The sequence below is a fragment of the Canis aureus genome, chromosome 3 (genome assembly GCF_053574225.1).
Source record: "Canis aureus isolate CA01 chromosome 3, VMU_Caureus_v.1.0, whole genome shotgun sequence".
Lineage (NCBI taxonomy): Eukaryota > Metazoa > Chordata > Mammalia > Carnivora > Canidae > Canis > Canis aureus.
In genome coordinates, this window is record NC_135613.1 from 41,732,854 (window position 1) to 41,756,140 (window position 23,287).

The window sequence follows — 23,287 nt, forward strand, 5'->3', positions numbered from 1 at the left end:
GGGTAATTCCTCTGGACAGCTTTTCATTTTTCTGAGTTCAGGGATTTATCTTAGGCTATTTAGTGAATAGTATCATTTATTTTTCTATGAGAGTATAATATAAAAACTACAGCAAGTTGCCTTTGTACAGAAATAAAATTTTACTTTTTGCTTTTTATCATATTTTAAATTTAAAATGCTTCAAGTGGGAGGTATTTTAACTACCCTGTATATTAATTGACTGTCTTTGCCTTGTTATGTAGGTTGTGTGTATTTATAAGCTCTTGATGTTTTGCAGTTGATTGACATAATTATATGAGCATTCTAAAACTACTTTTACTTCAGTGATTAAAATTATTTTTTTTAAAGATTCTATTTATTTATTATTTGAGAGGCAGGGAGGGGCAGAGGCTGTGGGAGAGAAAAAGTCCTAAGCAGACTCCATGATGATCATGAAACCTGATGCAGGGCTCAATCACACAACCCTAAGATCATGAACTGAGCCGAAATCAGGAATCAGATGCTTAACAAGTGAGCCACCCAGGCACCCAAAATAACAACAACAACAACAACAACAATAATAACAACAACAATTATTATTATTTTAAAGACTTTATTTATTTATTCATGAGAGACACCGAGAGAGAGGTGGAGACATAGGCAGAAGGAGAAGCACGCTCCCTATAGGGAGCGTGATATGGGATTCAATCCCTCGACCCCGGGATCACGACCTGAGCTGAAGGCAGACACTCAACCACTGAGCCACCCAGGAGCCCCAAAATTATTTTTGAAAGCAACTTTTTTCGATCAATACTTGTTTTTGGTCAGGAGATGGAGAAATTAAAATCTTAGGTCTTTTACTCAATTACATGTAAGTAATTTTGAGTGAGTGTCCTGAATCCACTAAGATTATGAAAATTTAAGAAAGTAGTATGATATTTGAATATTTGAGATTGAAAAAGAGATTTAGCAGATTACATCTTTTGTTCTTATGGTATTGAATTCCTAAATATTTAGAGTTAGCTTTTAACATTTTGAAACTATATTAGACCAAGTATTCTTTTTTATTTTTTTAAAGATTTTATTAGAAGTGGGACACCTGGATGTCCCTATTATTAAGGCAATATTTTATTATTAAATATTAATATTCTAATAAGGCAGGAAAAGCCTTATTAATACACATGTTAGTCTTTTGTGATTCCTGGGCCCCCAGTTTCAAGTTTCAGATTTTAGGAAGTCCATGCAGTGGTGATTATTTTAATCTACCCTAGTAAATTTGGAGAATAGTGGCATTAAAGCTGTAAGAATGATGTGATGTAAAAAAAAAAAAAAAAAAAGAGTGATGTGATGTGCTTAGATGGATGAGTGAATTCATCAGTGAAAGATGTACCCTTCATGAATAACATATATGAACTGCAGTTAGTAGGAGGTGCTTTGTTGTAAGGGTCTAAATCACCAAAATAGCATATTTGTTTCAATATTATTTGTATGTTTAGGTAATAGAATCCACTATTCCAAAAAATAAGCCTAGAACAGTACCTGGCATTTAGTAGGTGCTTAATAACTATTTGTTGAGGCAATGAATAAATTATTTGTTGAAAAATGAAATAAATAGGAATTGACTCACCTTGACTAGTTTTTTTCAGTCACATATTTCATTGTCACAGAAGTGTATCTAGTAAATACTCCCTAAAATGTGATTGTAAAGTAGAAGGTGCTACTCTTACCAATCATCAGAGTTTCAAAATTAAAAAAGAAATCATAAGTACAGGGCTCAAAGAATTATCACAAAGCAAATATAGCTGTGTAATGTCCCTTGGGAAAATATTTTAAAGTCTTAACTTGTTTGGCAACAAACAGAAATGATTCTGAATTATAAATTAATGTTGGCTTGACTTCAGAATCTTCTTGGGTGAATGAAAGAATATAATTTTAAGTTTTAATGGTATAAAATGCCTCTTTATAATATGAGTCCAAGTCCTCATATAGTAATACCCAATAGCAATTTCAGTTTTCAGTTATCAGAGATTTATATCTGTGTTTTTGTGAATAATTTAAGAAGTTCTTTGAAGGTATCAAAACAACGATGAATAACAATGTAGTGTTTGTTGTTAATATCTACAATGATTTGAGGCAATACAGTGAAACAACACTTAAGCCCATTTGGTTTAGTTTTATTGGTTCTTACATGAAAACATTAATTTAGCATAATGTAGGACATCCTTGTAGATGAGTTTAAAAAATACTTTATTGGACTCTGTATAAACCTTTGGCTCTTCTTCCTTAACTTCATGTAGTAAAAACTAAATAAACATTCCTTATTATTGGCTTTGGAAGGAGTTGAGTGACTATTTTTAAATAGCTTGTATTATGTAGAATAACTTTTTGTAAATATTACCTAGAGCTGTCTGTCCCTTATACACTAATACACTCCTGTATATCGTTAGCTAACAAATTTGTATATTTCTTCTGTGCTTTTTCAGATCTGTTTTCAATAAAACAGATAAAGCAGGTGAAAGAGTATTGAAAAAAATCCAACCAAGATAATACTTGTATTGACTCGTACTTTAGAGGCTCTAGTTTAGTTAGTTTGGATCTCACTATATAAAGTAAGTATTAGCTAAGCATTTTATAGAAGTCATAGTTTTGAAAACACATTTTTTTGGCCTATATTCACTGCCATGATAGTGGATTTGAATCTAATGTATGATTGAACTATCTACAAGGGAAAAAAAAGCAGCTTGAATTGTCACACTCAAATTGACCTCTTTTCATATCATTATGGAACATTTACATGAATCTGTGTATTTGTTTACAAAGTCTTGATATCCTTATTAAAAGGTTTTAAACATTAAACAATCTCAACACCCCCCACCCCCAGGCTTAACTGAACTTTCATAGAAATAACTAACTTGATTCTAAACCTTGTACTAGCTTATTTATGTATGTCTTTTCCAGTGGCACATTTTTCCTCCATTCTGCAAGTGTTATAAATGTATGCCACTTGACAAACATTTTTTCTTTTACAGATGACACTAATGTCACATAAAGTGGAGATTTGGTGAATTGAATGTTGGCTGTGATGTTTTGCTTTGGAGAATGGAAAGAACCATTTGCACAGGATAGACTAAAACATTATTTTAAAGCATATTTGTGAGAAAAGCTAGATGGAAAATTTTAAATTAAGTAATATCTTGTATATACTCAAGTCCATCAAATAAAACTGAATTAATCCTAAAGAACTTTTAAAATTGCAGACATTCCACTGCCCTTCTCCCAAAAAGATGTCATTTCGAAAAATGGATCCTAGCTGTACAATAGGATTTTACTGTCGAAATGTTCAGGACTTCAAACGAGCTTCTGAAGAAATCACTAAGGTACTTTTATTTAAAATATTGTATGTGTAAATAACCTAATTTTTATTAGATATAGACTGTCAGAGGACAAAAATCTGTAAATTTTTTTTTGTAAAATTTCCCCTTGAATGTTAATAAGAATATTGTGAACCAGAAAATAAAACTATTTGCAGACTCCTAACCTTTGAGACTAATGCAACCAACTAGTGACCACTTGAAAGTATCAGTGGCTCCACTAGGTGGCACTGTTGAAATAAAAATCCCTTTGCAAACTAGCCATGTGTAAGCAATTAGGTTATATTTTATTTGAAGAGGATTTTAAAAGGGCAGTACCTTAGGGGGTAGAAAAAAATTAATGAAGTATTTGATCAAGCCAAATTGTGCATTATTTCATGTTAGTCCAAGTGCTTCCTTGATTTTTTTTTTAAAGAGAAATGGTATTTTTGGATTTCTCAGAACTGCTTTATAAAATGAGCTATGTTGTTACCTTCCAATAAGCTTGTCTAATCTGATCTATTCTACTTATAGGATCTTTGAAATAGGTTTATTTAACTCTCTCTCATTACCTTTAAACTTCTGCATTTTTTGGTCTTTGAGTACTGTTAAAACATTTATAGAACCTTAAGGTCTGTTTATATTTAGTACTTTAGAAAATAAAAAAGATTACTTATTTAGGAAGTAACCATAACTGGGTAGCTGTCTTTATTAGTATCAATAGTTAGGCTGTCGTTTTATGGTAAGTAAAACCAATACCATACTCATTTTTTGTAATTTTTAACTTGAGCTCAGGTATAATAGTACCTCATTATTGCTTTATTTATTTATTTATTTTAAAAATCATTTTATTTATTTATTCACGAGAGACACAGAGAGAGAGAGAGAGAGAGAGGTAGAGACACAGGCAGAGGGAGAAGCAGGCTCCATACAGGGAGCCTGACGCGGGACTCGATCCCAGGTCTCCAGGATCACACCCTGGGCTAAAGGCGGCACCAAACCGCTGAGCCACCAGGGCTGCCCTCATTATTGCTTTAACTTCCAGTTAGTTAGTTTTCTTTTGGAAAATGGACCCAGCAGGTTGAAATTTGATTTTTACAATGTAAAAATAGAATGAAAAAGTTAAATAAAAAAGTTTCATGTAAGCTTAGTTTACTTGACCTGCCATATAAAAGAGGAAATGTAACAGGAGCATGACAGAAAAATGAATGAGGGGAGAAAATGAGATATGTGAGAACTTTTCCTTATTCTTCATTTCTCATAGTTGTCGTCTTTTTCATTCTTTTTAACTCAGAGGACCAAGTGAACGTAACAAAATATGTCTTCTCCATCCCCCCCCTTTTATTACTTGAAGTTAGTATAATTATTTGTATATTTTTAGTTTGACAATTCTGTCTTTATAAAGTATCATGTAAAATATGTGCTAAAATATACAAATCCAGATGATACTGTAATATAGATTGATGTTGATGAACATTTCCCATTTGAAGCCCTGTTTCTGCTTCCACTAGTTTATTTTCTCTCTAGGTGAAAATAAGTGTATTTAGAACAGTAGTGTAGGATCCCTGGGTGGCGCAGCGGTTTAGCGCCTGCCTTTGGCCCAGGGTGCGATCCTGGAGACCCGGGATCGAATCCCACATCGGGCTCCTGGTGCATGGAGCCTGCTTCTCCCTCTGCCTGTGTCTCTGCCTCTCTCTCTCTCTCTCTCTCTCTCTCTCTCATAAATAAATAAATAAATAATTAAAAAAAAAAAAACAGTAGTGTAGTCTACTCCTAGAATAGAAACCAACCAGATTATTATTACCAAATTGAAAAAACAAGATAAACAAATGAGTTGCATGTTGATATTTTCTGATTAAAACTTACAGTTTTTATGGGTTTTATATATGTATATAATATATATTTTACATATATAAGTGTATGTATGTATATATGTTACGGGTTTTACATGGGAAAGATGCTTAGAAATTATTGCTCATGATGCACCAGAGTAAAATATGCAATATTAAAGCAAAGGGAAGCCATATTGAAATGTCATTTGGAAGTACTGAGAATTTTGCCAGTCAATTAACTTTGCTTTAATAATAGTGTTGTTCTTAAGTTAATAGCTTTTTGTAGCAGTTATCAAAAACTATCTTTTTTGATTAATAACTTGATCATTTACTTTTGCTTGGAAGATTGTAAGTTAAATAGTTCTCATTTTAAAAACTGAACTTGTCATTTTTGTTAAACTTATTTTTTTCTCTTAAAAAATTAAAACAGTTTAAATTATTTGTTTTAATGTAATTTGATACAATTTATATAATAGATATAATTTCAGTTGTCTCATTTTGAAAGAAAGCTAGGTAGCCTAGATTCTTATGTTTAATTTGTAATGCTGTATGAATGAATATTCTAATGCCTTATGCTACATGACTTTTAAAATGTTAATAAAAATTGTGAAATTAATTCAGTGTTTAGCAGAGCTCAGCCCAGCAAGTATCTGAGTAACGACCATGTTGAAAGCATAAAATGACTAAGCCATAACCCCTATTTTTGAACAGGTATAAGCCTTCTGCCCTCAAGCAGCATTTATAGTCTAGGAGAGGGAATAAGACAATACATACATTACATTGAAGATGATAAGCACCCATACAAAAAATAGAAATAAATTGATAGCAGAAGGTTGGATGTTGAAATGAGAGCAATGTCACATCCAGGTCAAAGTTCTTTATTGTGATGGTGGTATTTAATTTGGGCCCTAAAATGTAGGCTGAATTTTTACTGTCTTAAGAAGAGAGAAGGTTACTTCAAGCAGAGGAAGTAAGAGGAAAGGTATTGGAAAAGGAAAACATAGAGCTTGTCTAAAGAATGGCAAACAGTATTTGTTAGGTGCCAAGGGTACATGTACAATAGGATTTCTGTCTTCTGACTGCCTAAATTAGGATCCTATATGGATGGCTTGGGAGTTTTCAGTTCTTCTTTTTAATTTTTTAAAGATTTTATTTATTTATTCATGAGAGACACAGAGAGAGAGGGGCAGAGACATAGGCAGAGGGAGATGCAGGCTCCTTGTGGGAAGCCTGATGCAGAACTCCATCTCAGGACACTGGGATCACAACCTGAGCCAAAGGCAAATGCTCAACCACTGAGCCACCCAGGTGCCCTGGGAGTCTCCAGTTCTAACAAGCCTACCAAGTAGCCCTGTACACCAAATCTGAGAACTACTGGTGTGAGACTGTGCAACCCAAAGTATGATACTTGATGTTTTTAGGTGGCACCAAGACACATATTTTAATCCATATGTATTTATTTATATTCATATTAGAAAAATATAACTGGCATATTAAACATGTAATTTCCTGTTAATTAGTGATTTGTACAAGGCTATTTAAGTTAAAAACTATAAAAAGAAAAATAATCATTGATCATAACAGAGATGGCATACATAACAAAAATAATGAAGGAGGCATATATGTGTCCACGGCTTGGGAAATACTGCTGTAGGAAACATCAAAGGATGAGGCTAGAAAAGAAAGTTGGATAATATTGTGGAAAGTCTTGAATGCCAGGCTGAAGAGGTTTGTAATTTAGCAATATGTTGATTTTATTAGTTTTTAAATTTCAAGCATACAGAAATACAGAGAATAACATAATAAATACCCATGTGCTACCATTGAGCATAAATAATTGAAGCATGTTAACCTTCCCCAACCTTATTCTCTTCCTTCCTTCAGTAGTAACTATTATTATAACTTAGTATATAATACTCATTTTAATATATCCATAAACAACATATATTGCTTTGCATGTTACTAAATTTATCATAAATGATATGTTTATATGAAAAAATATATATCCTGCAATTTGCTTTTTCATTTAGTAGTGACTTAGGAATTAGATCTATACGTCTTGGTCTAGCTTATCATAACTGCTGAATAATAATACATTTTGCAATGTATTACTTCTTATTTAAATTTTTTTGATGGTCATCTAGCTTGTTTCACTTTTCAGTTACAAATAATGTTCTTAAGAATATTCTTGTTCATATTTCTTCATTCACTTGTACTAGTTTAACTGGGTTTATTACATTAGATGCCCTAGATATACTAGAGTGGAATTGCTGGGTTACAGGGTAGGCATATTTTTAGACTTGCTAGATACTGTCAAATATTCTCCAAAGTGATCATACCAAGCAGTATATGAAAATTTCCAATGATTCACATCCTTATTAACACTTCATATTGTAAGACGTAACCAATCTCATAAACTACAAAGTATCTCTTTGTATCAGATTTTGTATCAAAGGAATCTGTAATAACCAAATAAACAGATTTCCTACATTCTCCTGCATTTCTTCCAAAAGTTTTCACATTTAGAACTTGTATATGTGTTGATATGTATCTTTTTTTTGAAACATGGATAACTGCTTGTTCTTTTTTTTAAATTTTATTTATTTTTTTATTTATGATAGAGAGAGAGAGAGAGAGAGAGAGAGAGAGAGGCAGAGACACAGGCAGAGGGAGAAGCAGGCTCCATGCACCGGGAGCCGGATGTAGGATTCGATTCTGGGTCTCCAGGATCGCGCCCTGGGCCAAAGGCAGGCGCCAAACCGCTGCGCCACCCAGGGGTCCCCAGTTTTTCTTTCTCAATTCTCCGTTGTCTGCTCTTCTCCTGAGTCTCTTAATGTTGGAGTGCTCCACGCTTAGTCTTCAGTTCTCATGTCTTCTTTATCTTGGTGATCTCTAGTCCTGTAGCTTTATTTATTTATTTTTTTTAAACTTTTTTTTTAAAATTTTTTATTTATTTATGATAGTCACACAGAGAGAGAGAGAGAGAGGCAGAGACACAGGCAGAGGGAGAAGCAGGCTCCATGCACCGGGAGCCCGATGTGGGATTCGATCCCGGGTCTCCAGGATCGCGCCCTGGGCCAAAGGCAGGCGCCAAACCGCTGCGCCACCCAGGGATCCCCCGTCCTGTAGCTTTAAATACCAATTATAGCCAACCAAAACCAAGATCATATCTTTAGCTCAGACCTCTCCTTCCAATTATAGATTATAGATGTCCAAATGCCATTCAACATCCCTTGTATGTCTGATGTACATTTCCAAAATCAAATTCTGATCTTCCTTTTCAAGCCTGTCCTGCTCACAATTTTCCTCATCTCACCTAAGGGCAAATTTATCCTTTTATCTGCTAAGGCCAAAAGTTTGGAGTTATGCTTACCTCCTTTCTCTCTCTCATATCCTATAACCAATTATATGTTCAGTATATATCTAGAATCAGACCACTTTTCATACCTCTACTGATACTATAATGGTCTGCAATGGCCTAATTTGTTTCTAAGCCCCCTTCCCCGGAACCTGTTATTGATTCAGCAGCCTCACTGATCTTTTTAGAACCTAAGTCAAAGCATACCACTCCTTTCCTCAGAAACCTGCATTGACTTTCCAGTTCATTTATAATTTAAAAAGTTCTTACCATATCCTCCAAGGTCCCAGATGATCTGTCCCCATGCCCTTACCCCAGCCCCTTATCTCTTACTGTACCCTTTTTCACTCTGCTTTAGTCATGTTGGCCTCCTTGTAGATGTCTAACCTAATTGTAGTGGATTTCCTCAGATATCTGCTGGACTAAGTCCTTTGCTTCCTTTAAGTCTTGGCTCAGATGTCTCCTCAGTGAGGCCTAATCTGATCACCTTATTTAAAGGTACAGTGTCCCCTTCCATTCCCTCTTACCTTGTCATTTTTTTCTTAGCACTTATTACTTTCTAATACACTATATAATTTACTTATCTATTGTATTTGTTATTACCAGTCTTTCCTAGTGGAATATAAACTTCACAAGGGCAGGAATGTTTTGTCTATTCAGGTCACTGATGTATCCCAGCACATCTAGAACACTGCCTGGCCCATAGTAAGTACTTACTATGTTTGTTGAATGACTGTCTGGAGCTGGGTATGCATTGGTGAATAAGAAAGTTATGACACCTAGCTTCATGACGTTATAGTCTAAGTGGACAAGATGAACATCAAATCTACAAATAAATTTTAAAATTCCATAAAAATACAGTGTTATGGACAAGAAATATAGGAAAGGGAGTACAAAAACATTTTATAAGATATATTCATTGCATTTTCTTTAAGGTCCAGATAAAAATCTTACCTGGTCCATGAAATCTGCCCTATTTAAACCTACCACATTAAAATTAGTAAAAATCAGCAAGAGAATAATCAGGGTCCTAATTACAATGAACTTGATTGATACACTTTCATGGCTTGCTTTAAGAATGCTTCAGAACCTTAAATTGGGAGCAGATAAGATGAGCAATAGAATCTGACATGATGAAGATAGCAGAATTTCAGGTAGAGTTACAAGTATCTTTTATTTCACTGAAATGGTCAATCATGGAATCTCTGTGGATAGGGAGGCAAATGGTCTGGGAGAACTGAAAGAGGTGAAAAATTTGGAAGTCAGGTGAATATGATGAAGTCAGGTTTATTGGGTGTGTATCTAAAACAATACATACCTCTTCCATCTTCTACTTCTTTAGACTTCAGCATCTCTATGGAATAGTTCTGTTTAATCCTGTCTCTGACCTATTAACAATCTCCTCCTTCCCTCCCTCCCTCTTGCCTCTAAGTTGTTGTGTTAAATTTTTTCATGTCCTTTTTGTTCCTGCATAGTATGTAAGATATGTGATAAAAGTTTCCAGTTGTAATTGTAGATTTGTTCATTTCTCCTTCAAATTCTCTTGCTTTCTGTTTTTTTTCTATATTTTGATCCTATGTTATTAGTTATATACAAATTTAGTATTGTTAGGTCTTCCTATTTATTTTATAATCATCTGACTTTATCTCTAGTAATTTTTTTCCTTAAAATCTATTTTTGTACTTTATCTCTAGTAATTTTTTTCCTTAAAGTCTATTTTTGTACTTTGTTGTCATATATCTTAATCCTACATCTGTTTTAAATTCTACAAAGCATTTTGTTTTAAATAGTCAATATTACCCTTTTTGATGCCCTTTATTCTTTCCTGTATTATTATTTTCTCTTGGGATCATTTTGCTTCCTTCTAAAGAACTTCCTTTATGGTTTCTTTTAGTTCTGTTTGGTGATAAATTCTCTGGTTTTGTTTGACTGCAACTTTGTCTTCATTTAAAAACTGAAATAATTTCAACCTTACAGAAAAGTTGTAAATATAGTACAGATAAGTTTTTTCCTGAGCCATTTGAGAATAAGTGGCCAACATGATGCCCCATAATTGAAAAGTTGAATGTGCAATTCCTAAAGACATTCTCTTACCTAAGCACAATACAACTATCAAAATCAGGAAAGTAGCATTGTATATTATTACCATGTATCCTCAGAAACTATTTGTTTTGCTAATTGGCCCAGTATTGCTCTGTATAGCAAAAGGCTCCAGTTCAGAATATTGTGTTGTATTTATATACACTGAATCTCTTTCATTCTAGAATAGTTCCTCATCTTATCTCGACTTTTCACATGGCCTTGATATTTTCAAAGATTATGGGACATTTTTATTTTTTATTTATTTATTTTACAAGATACTTTTGATACTTTTATAGATTATCCCCTCATCTTGGGTTTCCCTGATGTTTCTTCATAATCTTTCAGGTTATGCATCTTTGTCAGGTATATCATGGAAGTGGTTCTGTATGTTCTTACTGCATCCTAATGGTTGGTACATGTTTTCAATTTGTGCCTTTACTGGTGATGTTAACTTTGATCAGTTGATTAAAGTGATATCTTCCAGGTTCCAATCTGGCTTCCACACAGTCAGTAGACCAGAGGGCCTGCCTTGATCCTGGCATGGATGCCTGTTTTGCCTAGCCTCATCTAGTGGCTGTATTAATGAACTGTTTGGGAGGGGAGGGGAAGATGAAGAGCTTGCCTTTATTATTGGAAGGATATCTTTGCTGCATAGAATTCCATTTTACTAGTTTTTTGTTTGTATCTTAACGATACATATTCCATTGTCCTGTCATTTCCTGATGTCCCCTCTCTAAGATTTTCATTTCTCAAGACATACTTTTCTTGGCTGCTCCCTAACAGTTGCTTTATCTGTTTTTTCCATTTCTTAATGATTGTTCTTGTTGGCAGGGTTAATCTCATCAGGGTCCTCTAAATAATTACATTTCTAAAATACTTGTTTTAGTTCTTTAAGTTGTAAGATATAACTGTAGATTTAAAAACCAATTTAAAAACTCCTAACATAAAATTAGTTTTATTTCATTGGACTTTTACCCCATGAGTACTCTGTTTAGAGGAGTGGAACAGAGAAGGAACATGGCATTACAGTTTTGTCTTAAATCCATCCAAAAAAATATTACTTAGGTAAATTATAAAAATAAAGTAAAATAAACCAAATGAAAAGAATTTGGTTACTCTATAAATGGCAATTGTATTATTCTGATTGCTTAGTCTAAAAACTTTGAATCAGGAATCCCTGGGTGGTGCAGCGGTTTAGCGCCTGCCTTTGGCCCAGGGCGCTATCCTGGAAACCCGGGATCGAATCCCATGTCGGGCTAGGAGCCTGCTTCTCCCTCTGCCTATGTCTCTGCCTCTCTCTCTCTCTCTCTCTCTCTCTCTCTCTCTCTGTGTGTGACTATCATGAATAAATAAATAAAATCTTTAAAAAAAATAAAAATAAAAACTTTGAATCATCCTGGATCCCTTACTCTCACACCCCATGCCCAACTTTATCAGCAAGTTCTATCATCTCTCCTTTAGAATATATTTAGAATTTGGTGACCTCTCACCATTACCATTATTATCCTGGTATACCATCATAGATAGCTTCCTTGGGATTATTACAGTAGCTTCTTAACTGATCTCCCTTGCTGTATCTATACATATCTTCTCAGTATAGCAGCCTGAGTGATTTTGTTAAAATGTAACTAATATCATGTTACTTTTTTTATTCAAAACCCTTCAGGAGCTTTGTAAGTCAAAATAGAAGTAGTGGCCTACAAGGCCTTCTAAAAGTGGAATCTCCCTCTATCCTCCATTCCCTCTCTGACCTTATCCCCTTACTCTCTCAAGTCCAGCCACACTTAGCCTCCTTGAAAATGCTAGGTGTCCTTCTCTTTCAAGGATTCTGTTTGTTTTCCTGTGCCTACAAGTCTTTTCCTGCAGATATTCTCATGCTTCCCTCCTTCACTTTTTTCAGGTCTTTACTCACCTGTCACCTTCTTCGTCCTTTCTTGGCCACCCTTTGTGCATTTGTTAGTATTTCCTTCTTTCCTTGTTTTATTTTTCTCCTTAGCACTTAAGTACACACACATTCTGCCATATAAACACATTACGCATATTTATTTACCACCTTTCTACTCTACGGGAATGTAATTTTAGTAAGGAGTATTTGTTGGTTTTGTATATTATTGTTTCCCCAGTGCCCAGAACTGCCGTCACATGGGAGGAATCCATAAATATTTGTTGAATGAAGGAATGAATTAAAGATATTTTGTTATAAATTTGTCTTATAAATTAGCAAGGAGCTCAGTAATTGAATTTTTTTCAGTAATTGAATTATAGCAAATCTAATACATTTTCACCTATTTCTTCTGTTGTATTGTCTTCTTTTTTAATGGGTGTATTATTTCTTATTTCCTCCAAGGAAATTAATTATAGTAATTTTGAAATTTTCTTCTGCTTCTTTTGCTGTTTCTGTTTTCCTTCTGGATCCTCTTTTGTTTTTGCTTTAATCTTCCAGTTCTCCATTGGATGCTTTTCCTCAAATAACTGGTGACCTTCTGTGTCTGTTTATACTTAAGAGTGAGGCACCAAAGAGGTGAGTAGCAGTTCTGTGTGTTTGAGCATGGCTTTTTAGCTGGCGATTTTACATACTAGGGTGATGAGGTGATGAGTTTGCCTAAGTGGTAATCTTTTCTCTAGAGTTGTATCACTTTTTTCGGAGAGGAGTTCTGCTATCTTCCTGTGGAATGTGTTGCTTGCTGGTGCTCTGGACCAACAAGTGAAGGATACTGGGGACCTTACAGCTTAATATTTTAGAGTCTCACCTAATACTTTAGCTTTTGTAGTCATCACTGTGCCTGGTGTACCAAAGGCCGTATCTTTATTCAGTTTTTCCAAAGGACAAATTTTTATTTTTCTGTGTGTTGGATGGCTAATGTGGAGCAAAGAAGGGTATTGGTTTTTGAGGAGGGACCGGGGAATTGAGTCTGTATATAGGCTTTCAGTGAGTTTTCCTGTTTTCAGTTTTGTGTCTCACCTCTGTTTTTGTGGTTTTATGTATTCTTCCTCTCCAAGTTGTGTAGGTGAATGTGCTCACTTTTCCTAAGTATCCTACCAACACATCTCTTTCCCAAGCTCTGAACTTAGACTATATCTCCTCTGCTCTGCTGTCTTGTAAAAGGCCTGATGTAGATTTTCATTTTATCTCACATCCCATATTCTTCCTCTTTTTACTGTTCTCAGCTTAAAGATAATTTAAAAATAAAATAATCTTATTTATTTAAAAAAAGACTTTATTTACTTATTTCAGATAGAGAGTGAGAGAGAGTGAGTATAAGCAGAGGGGAGGGGCAGAGGGAGAAGCAGACAGAAGATGTGGGGCTTCATTCCAGGACCCTGGGATCTGACCTGAGCTAAAGACAGACACTCGACTGACTGAGCCACCAGGCACCCCAAGTAAAATACTATTTATTTATTTATTTATTTATTTATTTAATTTATTTTTTAATAGATATTTATTTATTTATTCATGAGAGACACACAGAGAGAGAGAGGCAGAGACATAGGCAGAGAGAGAAGCAGGCTCCATGCAGGGAGCCCAATGCGGCACTTGATCCTGGAACTCCAGGATCCTGGAGTGTGTCTCTCATGAGACAGCCAGAGATCCAGGCCCTGAGCCACCCAGGCATCCCTAAAATACTCTTTTTAAATGATAAACTTACTACCTAATAGTACTGATACTTGAGAACAAAAATCGCAAATAAAAATGTATTAGGAAATTGATTATGGAATGGGTGTCCACACAGGAAAAAATATTTACAAGTAGCCAGTTGTCCTCTAGCTATAGAACAAAATTTATATTATAGCCATTGAATCCTAGATATCTAAGAGATCTTAGAGGTTATTTAATCCAAAGCTCACATTTATAGAGTCCTTACCATATGTTTGATACTGTGCTATGTGCTTGATATACATTAATTATCTCATTTAATCTACACAAACTTTCTGACGTAGGTACTGTTATCCTTTTATACAATTGAGGAACCTACTTACAAAGGTTCAGTAACCTTCAAGGTCACAACTAATAAATGGTAGTGCTGAAATTCAAACCTCAGACGGACAGTTCAACTTTGAGAATATGTGCTCATATACACGATTTTTTATAGTCTTCAATTTATACATCAATCCACATGGTCTAGACAGTTGACTGACTATTCTTCATTTCAGCTAATGGTGAGCCAATTATTTTCCTTGGAAGTCTTTTCAATTTTTGGACAGATCTTTATTGTTAAAAAAGCACTTCTTATATTGAGTTGGAATCATTCTCTATGTAACTTTTACTCCTTCATCTCAGAAAGCAAGAGAATAAGTTGTCTTTGTTTTCTAGAACAAACATACCCATTTTCTTCAATGGTACACAATTTCTCATACCCATTACTATTTTGGTAAATGTCTTTCTGTAAACAACTTAGTGTGTCAGGTTTATTTTTTAATTTTTATTTATTATTATTATTTTTAAAAGATTTTTATTCATGAGAGACACACAGAGAGAGGCAGAGACATAGGCAGAGGGAGAAGCAGGCTTTCCTGCAAGGAGCCTGATGCAGGACTTGATCCTGGGATCCTAGGATCACAACCCGAGCTGAAGGCAGATGCTCAACCACTGAGCTACCCAGGCGCCCCATGTGTCAGGTTTATGTTCATGATTATATTTCTCCTTCCTCCTAGTTCTGTATTCTCCAAGTGAAATCTGAGGGATATTTTTCTTTCATAGGTCTTTTTTACTTCTAGGATTTAATGATTAGAACTCTGATTTCTTTCTTTTTTTAAAAAAATATTTTATTTATTTATTCATGAGAGACACAGAGAGAGGCAGAGACACAGGCAGAGAGAGAAGCAGGCTCCATGCAGGAAGCCTGATGTGGAACTCAATCCTGGGTCTCCAGAATCATGGCCTGGGCAAGGCAGGCGCCAAACCACTGAGCCACCCAGGTGTCCCCTCTGATTTCTTTTAAAATCTTTAGGGCTAATTGTTAGTTGGGAAGACATGAAATGGATATTAAAGATAAATGACTGTAAAAATATATTTAGTAAATGCCAGAAAACTAATAGTGTAATAATAATGGCAGGAATAATAGCCAAAATATATTAGATTATCATATTAGGCCAGGTAATCTTTTGAGTATTTTACATACATTAACTGATTTAATCCTCACAACAACTTTGTGACATAGATTCTATCAATACTGACATTTTATAGCTGAACGAAAATGAGATAGTTTAGTTAAGTAACTTGCTCAGGGTCATATAGTTTGTACGTATTAGCCAGGTTTTGAGCAGAGACTAATTAGTGTTCCATAGTCCATATCTGTAATCATTGTGCTACACTGGACAAATCTGCAGGACTTTGGAGAAAAGAATAATCACTTCAGCATGAGGTAATTGTCAGTGAACTTGGGCTTTAGCTTTGGGGAGTGATTGAGTTTGTATGATCAGAAAGGAAGTATGAAGGGCAGTTAGAAGACAGGAACATCATGAGCAGAAACATTACAGTAGAATATTATGGAGTGTTTATGGTAGAATGTCATGAGTTTGATTGTTTAATGTGGCTAACATGGGCCTGGGTGATCTGGCTCTTATATACCAATCATTCTTCCTCTTTTCCTCTACCCTTGAGCCACACAAGCCTTCTTTTTGTTCTTTGAACATGCTAAGTGTACTGGCCTCCTAGGCCTTCCTGCTAGCTGGTTTTCCTAGCTGGAGTGCTCTTTCCTTAGAATTCTAATGTGTGATTACTTATCATCATTTGGGTCTCAACTTGGCCTTTTCTGACCATACAACCTACAGAAGCCTTCCTATCCTTTCTTATCACATTGCCCTGTTTTATTTTTATCAGGGTTCTCCTCTCTGAATGGTGTGCAAGTACCATTAGTTACCTGTTCAATATCCACCTCTTTTTTTTTTTTTTTTTTTTTGCTAAGAGAATCCTGCTTTTATTTGGGGTAACAGTGTGCCCAAATATTCACTTTTCTTGGTTTCCCTTGTATTTAAGCACAGTTTGGCCAGTAAAATATAACTGGATATGTACTGAAAGTATCTGGGAAAAATTTTGCTCTTCTGATAAAATGGGTAGATTTAGATGTGGTTCTGTCACTCCCCTTGTATCTACCTGCCCCCCCCCCGCCCTGAATGTGAACTCAATACCTGGGGGTGTCAGCAGTATTTTGTGATCACAAGGGAAAGGCCAAGAGAATTGTAGGAACTACTTGACATCAAGGAACCAAAGCTAGCAATGTCAGACTTTTTGTTGTGATAAAGCCATTGTTGTATTTTATTTTATTTTACTTTTTGTCAGTTGGCAACAAAAACCATTACTAATTAATAAAGATGATGTTACTAATGATAGAAGCCTAGCGAAGTCTAGAAGGGAGCTCATTTTGGGAGGCAGAAATGATCATGAATTTGAGTTGATATCGCAGCATGCCTCCATTACTGTAGGAGGCAGTATAATATAGTAGTTGTAACATACCAGGCTGCTTAAGTTTAAATCCTGGATCTGTGAGACACTAGCTATGTGAACTTGTACAAGTCACCTAACCACTCAGTATTTTTTAGTTCCCTCAAATGTAAAATATGGATAATACGGATAATAACATTTCTCTAGCAGAGAAATGGTTGAAACTGAGCATAGATAATATTTTTAAGAGATACTATAGAATATATAAAGATAAAGGATCAGTAATTAATATCTGCATTTTGGGATGTAGGAATAAGTCGAGTCAATGGAGGAGATTTTATTTATTTATTCATGAGAGACACAGAGAGAGGCAGAGACGTAGGCAGAGGAAGAAGCAGGCTCCCTCCAGGGAGCCCAGTGTGGGACTCGATCCCAGGACCTGGAATCACCACCTGAGCCAAAGGCAGATGCTCAACCACTGAGCCACGCAGGCGCCCCTGACTTTAGAACTTAACCACTACATAAAATGTAGCTCCACTGTGAATATAGGTCTAGACTGCTCTGTACTGGGTATAATTGTACATGTGTGGTAGCAGAGGCTAGAGGTAAACGTTTGGCCTGGGGAGAAGAGGTCATCTCCTGGTTCTTTTTTTTTTTTTTTTTAAATTAATTTCTTTATTCATGAAAGACACAGAGAGAGAGAGAGGCAGAGACACAGGCAGAGGGAGAAGCAGGCTCCATGCAGGGAGCCCGATGCGGGACTCGATCCCGGTCTCCAGGATCATGCTCTGGGCTGAAGGCAGCACTAAACCCCTGAGCCACCCGGGATGCCCTCATCTCCTGGTTCTATTTCTGTTCTCCCTACACCTACTAGCATTATGAAGAAATTGCTTAACTTCTGTCCTCCAGCTTTTTCCTTTGTAGATTTTGAAACCCATCAATGTAGCACATAGGAAAAATGTAATAAATATTATTTGACCTCTTGAAAAGTGATCTGCCTTTTAGATAATAAAGGCACTTCAGTCTTTGACTATGTTATTAAAATAGAACAGAGGACTTGCCTATTTTAAAATTATTGTTGAGCAAATCACTGAATCCCCTTTTGAAAAGCAACTATGAGATAGTTACTGAGTTTACTCAGTTATCTTAAATTTAAAAAAAAAAATTGTTTTCTCCTAACTATCCAAGAAATATATGTTAGAAAGTTTGGAAATTAGAAATATAAAAAAAATACCACTAAGTCTTTCATTCACAGATAACTTAATATTTTGTTGTATATCCTTCTAATCTTTTGAAAATATGTATTTAAAATGATTTTATCCTGAGATTAAGTTTTACATGTGGCTTTATATCGTTTTTTCTTTTAACATTATATAATAAATATTTTCCCAAGTTTACCTCTGAAACTAATAATACATTATGTTAATTAATTAAAATTAAATTAACATTTTTTAAAAAAATTAAAAATATCTCCACAACAAAAAAAGAAAAATATTTCTCAAAGTTACTAACTTTTGTTATCTTTTGTGTAGTATATCAATTGATAATAGCCTATGTAATATAGGTAACCTAGTTTAGAATTTTTTTTTCATGTAGATTTTATGTTATCCATCATGGAGGGACTTTAAGCTTAGTTTTGACTTCTAATATGAGAAAAAAAAAAAACTAAAGTTTTCACTTTTTTTTAAATTAATTTTTATTTATTTATGATAGTCACACAGAGAGAGAGAGAGAGGCAGAGACACAGGCAGAGGGAGAAGCAGGCTCCATGCACCGGGAGCCCGACGTGGGAATTGATCCTGGGTCTCCTGGATTAGGCCCTGGGCCAAAGGCAGGCGCCAAACTGCTGCGCCACCCAGGGATCCCTAAAGTTTTCACTTTTGATAGAAGTTTTTAGAATCAGATTTTCAAAGCAATGGTTATTCTTTTTAAAAAGAAAACAAGTCTGAAAAAATATTCTTAATAGGGTGCTTAGGAGCTAGGAAAAGTGTTTAAAAGCATGTTGCAAGTGACACCCTAATATTCCAATAATTCCTTATTTATCTCTTTTTATTGTTGCTGCTGTTGCTGTTAAATCATCTTGGGAAAGTAATTTAAGTCCTTTGAGGCTCAATTTTCCCATTTATAAAATGAGAGTAAGCTAAATAATTTCTAAAATTTCCTTTGGCATTCCATATTTATATGTCCTAAAATTATTTCTTCCCTGCCATATCATGTTTAGGTACTGATAGGTTATCATTTACCTTACTGCTGAACTCACTTGTCCTTTAATATACATTTTAAAAATAGGCTTTATTTTTTTAGAGCAGTTTTAGTTTCATAGCAAAATTGAGGGAAAAATACAGAAAGTTTCTATATACTCCCTTCCCCCATCAACATCTCCCACTAGACATATATTCTTTTTTTTTTAGACATAATTCTAATTGATGAACCTACATTGGACACATCATTATTATCATTCAAAGTCTATAGTCTACATTAGGGTTCACTCTTGACATTATATACTCTCTGGGTTTGGAAAGATGTATAATGATGTGTAGCTATCATTATTGTATCATACAGAATAGTTTTCCTGCCTTAAAAATTATTTGTACTCCACCTGCTTATCTCTCCCTTTCTATTAATCTCTGGCAACCACTAGTCTCTTACTACCTCCATCATTTTGCCTTTTCCAGAACATCATATTGTTGGACTCTTACAGCAATATGTAATATGTAAGATTGTCTTCTTTCATTTAGTGATATGCTCTTAAGGTTCCTCCATGTTTTTTATGGCTTAATAGCTCATTTCTTATTAGTGCTGAGTAATATTCCATTGTCTGGATGTACCACAATTTATCCATTCAGCTACTAAAGGACATCTTTGTTACTTCCAATTTTTGGCAATTGTGAATAAAGCTGCTATAAATATCCATGTGCAAGTTTTTGTGTGGACATAACTTTCGATTTGAGTAAACCTTTAATATGTTTTTTCATTGATAATCTTTAAGAATATTTTAAGTAAATCACAAAAAATTAGAAAAACCATAATTCTCAAAGCCTAAATCAATAAATATGCATAAGGGGGCCTTACACTACAAGTCCATATGGAAAAAGTAGGTATATTTTATAATTAAAGGATAGAGGACCCCTTTCTGACATTTTGCCCTGGGTGAGATTTGAATCTTAGTTGCTGAGCCACTAATAAACCTAAATGACTTCTTTATTGATCTTGAAAGAAAAGATGAAGAGATGATAATATTAGCTTTGTTGTGCTGACTTGAAAATGATACAATGCCCATTAGATAATGGACTTTTACAAGTGACATTAAATGATATAAAATGACAACAATTTTGGACTGTATTCCAGCCATTGGCTGGAGATGAAAGAGGCCTGATCACATGCCAGCTTCCTCTGTCTTATTTTTATTTTCTGCACTTTTTCTTCTTTCTTCCTTTTTAAAAAATAGAATGTAAATAAAATAAATTTGACCAATATATACTTTAGGAGAGCCATATGAAATTATAGGTTACGATTTTCATTATATCTAGTTTTTCTAAGTACTTAATTGGTTTTACATGGTTCATTCCCATTCAATTAAAAAATGTATTTCATGTTAACTGTCTCATGGAAATATTTTAACATTGTATCTGTATGCTAGAGCTACCTTTTTATTTTAGCCATGTTTCAAGAGAATCTATAAATGCAATATATAAGAATTTGATGATCCTTCAGTTGAATATTGACATTTGGGAGAATTTAGTTTTTACCCCTGAAATTATCCTTTAGAAACAAGTTATAATTAATTGATCATGATTAATGATGTGTAAATGCTGTTGATATTTTTCAGCATTCTCCGTAATTCACATTAACTTTTCAGAATCCTTATAGGTCCTGGTTATCTATAGGAAACTTTGTTTCTATCAAAATGTCATTCAAAAAATTTTTATTCATTTTTAATGAAAATTGTTTTAATTTTTAAATAGAATTTGTTTAACAGAAAGATTTAAAGTGGTTTAGAATGGGTTGTTGGATTGTTAATGAATCCCAAATTGACAGAGGTTATAAAGGTGGTTGGTCTACCCACAAAATTCCAGGTATTTTTTTTTTTACTTCTGAATTATGTGGCTTTAGGAGGTAATACATAAGGTGTGGATTATTACTATGCATAAGAATACTATTTTTCATGTTTACCAAATTATTGCAGAAATATTTTTTCAAATATGTGACTCTGAAAAGACTAAACAATTTTTAAAATAACTTTTTATATTGCTTTTGGTCAGTTTAACAATTATGAGGTAAGTTGCCCCATTTTGTAAAGGGCAGTCAGGTAATTTTGTCCAAGGTTTCATCAAGGTAAGTTGTAGAATTGAGATTAGAATGGATCTTCTGACTTAGTTTAATGATTTTTCTACTGTGTAATGGTACTAGTCTTTCACAATATTTTCCTATAGTCAGTGATACCATTTTGTTTTATTGTCTATTACTACCAAAAGAAGATAACTCTTGATTCTTCAGTAAACCTTTAAATTGGAAGGTGATTAGAAGACTTACTTTGAGAGGAGTAGGGTGGGAATGAATGTGCTTAATTTTTGATGGTCTGCTCTTAATGGAGCAGCAGATATTTAGCTATAAGTAAACTCTATAATGCTAATGAACTTTTTGTCTTTTAGCCAGAACAGTGAAACAGTGGTATGAATAATTATAAATGAGAAAAACTAACAAGAGAGATTCAGGATTAAAACATTAGATTTCCTCATGTGGTCCTACTAATGCACTCTTGCATCCAATAAGGGATTTTTCTGTACTTTTTGTTACAGATGCTGAAAATTTCTTCTAAGGAGAAATATCCCTTGTTTACTTTTGTAAATGGTCATTCCAGAGACTATGATTTTACATCTACTACAACCAATGAAGAAGACCTTTTCTCAGAGGATGAAAAGAAAAGATTAAAAAGATTTAGCACAGAAGAATTTGTCTTGCTCTAAAGATTAGCGTATTTGTGCTTGTTGAGAAGAATTCCTCTGAAGGGGGAACAATGAAAAGAAAAAAGTTTACTTGAAACTGGCTTATTTTCACACATATCTTAATTTTATATGTTCTTTTAAAAAAAAGAACATTTGGAGATACACAAGTTTTAAAGCTATTTTTCTGAAAGAGATTTAATGAATCTTTATTTCTAATATCAAGTGATTCTGGCTGCATTTCTATTTCCCAAAGATCTGCTAACAATAACTCTAACTTAATTGTAAGCCTTCCAGTTTTCAAATTCTTCCACCTGAGGCCACTAGTCTCTTGATGATTTTGTGATATAGGCCCCAAAATTGGGATCACCAAATAGGTTCAAAAGCTTCTATTTATACTAACAACCAGAAGACCAGAGAATGAATTTTTCAGTGCTGCAGAGCCTCCTGATATTAATCCAACCAAAGGATACTTATGGATGTATCTTGATATACTAAATAGCAATTGTTAGATGTGATATGCATATAATTATATATGTAGAATTGTGAGTTAATGTAATACTTAGCAATATGATTTTATAATGGCTCCTCATTTTGCTTCCTATCAAGCCTTCCCTGAGGAGTGAATATAAAGTATTGGTTTTCCCCAGAAATTTAAAGGTTATGTTATTAATAATAACTTCCAATCAAATCAGATAAAGGCAATTTTAAGATAGGAATAGTATTTGTTTCCTATCTCAAGAAATGGATTTTTATGGGAATTCTGCTTATTAAGGAGCTTTTAAATCTAAAGATAAGTACTAAGAAAGATAACGATAGATGCTCCTCTATGTGATTTTTGCTATTTGTATGAATCAATGTAGTGGTGTTTAGAAGCTGAGACTATCTATAAGGTAAATCTACCTTAAGTGTATTATGTGTTACTGAAAGGCAAATTTGTGATATAGAAATATGAGTTATTATTCAGCCAGGATTATGTACTTTAATAAAGATGTGAGAACATAAAATATCTTTGTTTTGGTTTTAATAGGAGTATTTTAATCTTTAATTTGAAAAAAATCATTGTCTCATATGAAGTATATTTATTTATAATGAAGTCAAGTAATATTGTTTCTCTGTAAGCAAAATATTAACTTATTTTATGGAGCTTTCATGTTTCAGTGTGGAAAGGTGACTTACAAAGACATAAAATTGTGTATCATTTAAAGTCATTGATCTCTTCATTAGAAAGCCTATTTATTCAGGTTTAGAGTTGCATGCAAAACTAAAACAGAGAGGGCAGATTGCTTTAGTATGCCTGATGAGAAAAATCAGGTTTGGCATTTCTATGAGGACAGTTTATTGAATTGATATAAATGGCC

General features: G+C 34.1%; 1 protein-coding gene across 8 annotated transcripts in view; it reads left to right on the forward strand.

The window, feature by feature from the left end:
• The window catches only part of ATG4C (autophagy related 4C cysteine peptidase), a 162,561-nt gene extending 139,628 nt beyond the window's left edge, over positions 1-22,933 (forward strand). For 5 of the 8 annotated variants that reach the window (XM_077892065.1, XM_077892066.1, XM_077892062.1 and 2 more), the window contains 2 exons: positions 3,237-3,356; positions 21,783-22,933. In XM_077892065.1, the coding sequence (XP_077748191.1) occupies positions 3,237-3,356; positions 21,783-21,950 (288 nt within the window). In that variant the 3' untranslated portion in view covers positions 21,951-22,933. Of the gene's footprint in view, positions 1-3,008; positions 3,215-3,236; positions 3,357-13,044; positions 13,123-21,782 lie in introns of those variants that run through there. The other 3 variants (XM_077892068.1, XM_077892067.1, XM_077892069.1) reach the window with 3 other exon arrangements.
• The last annotated feature ends 354 nt before the right edge of the window (positions 22,934-23,287 follow it).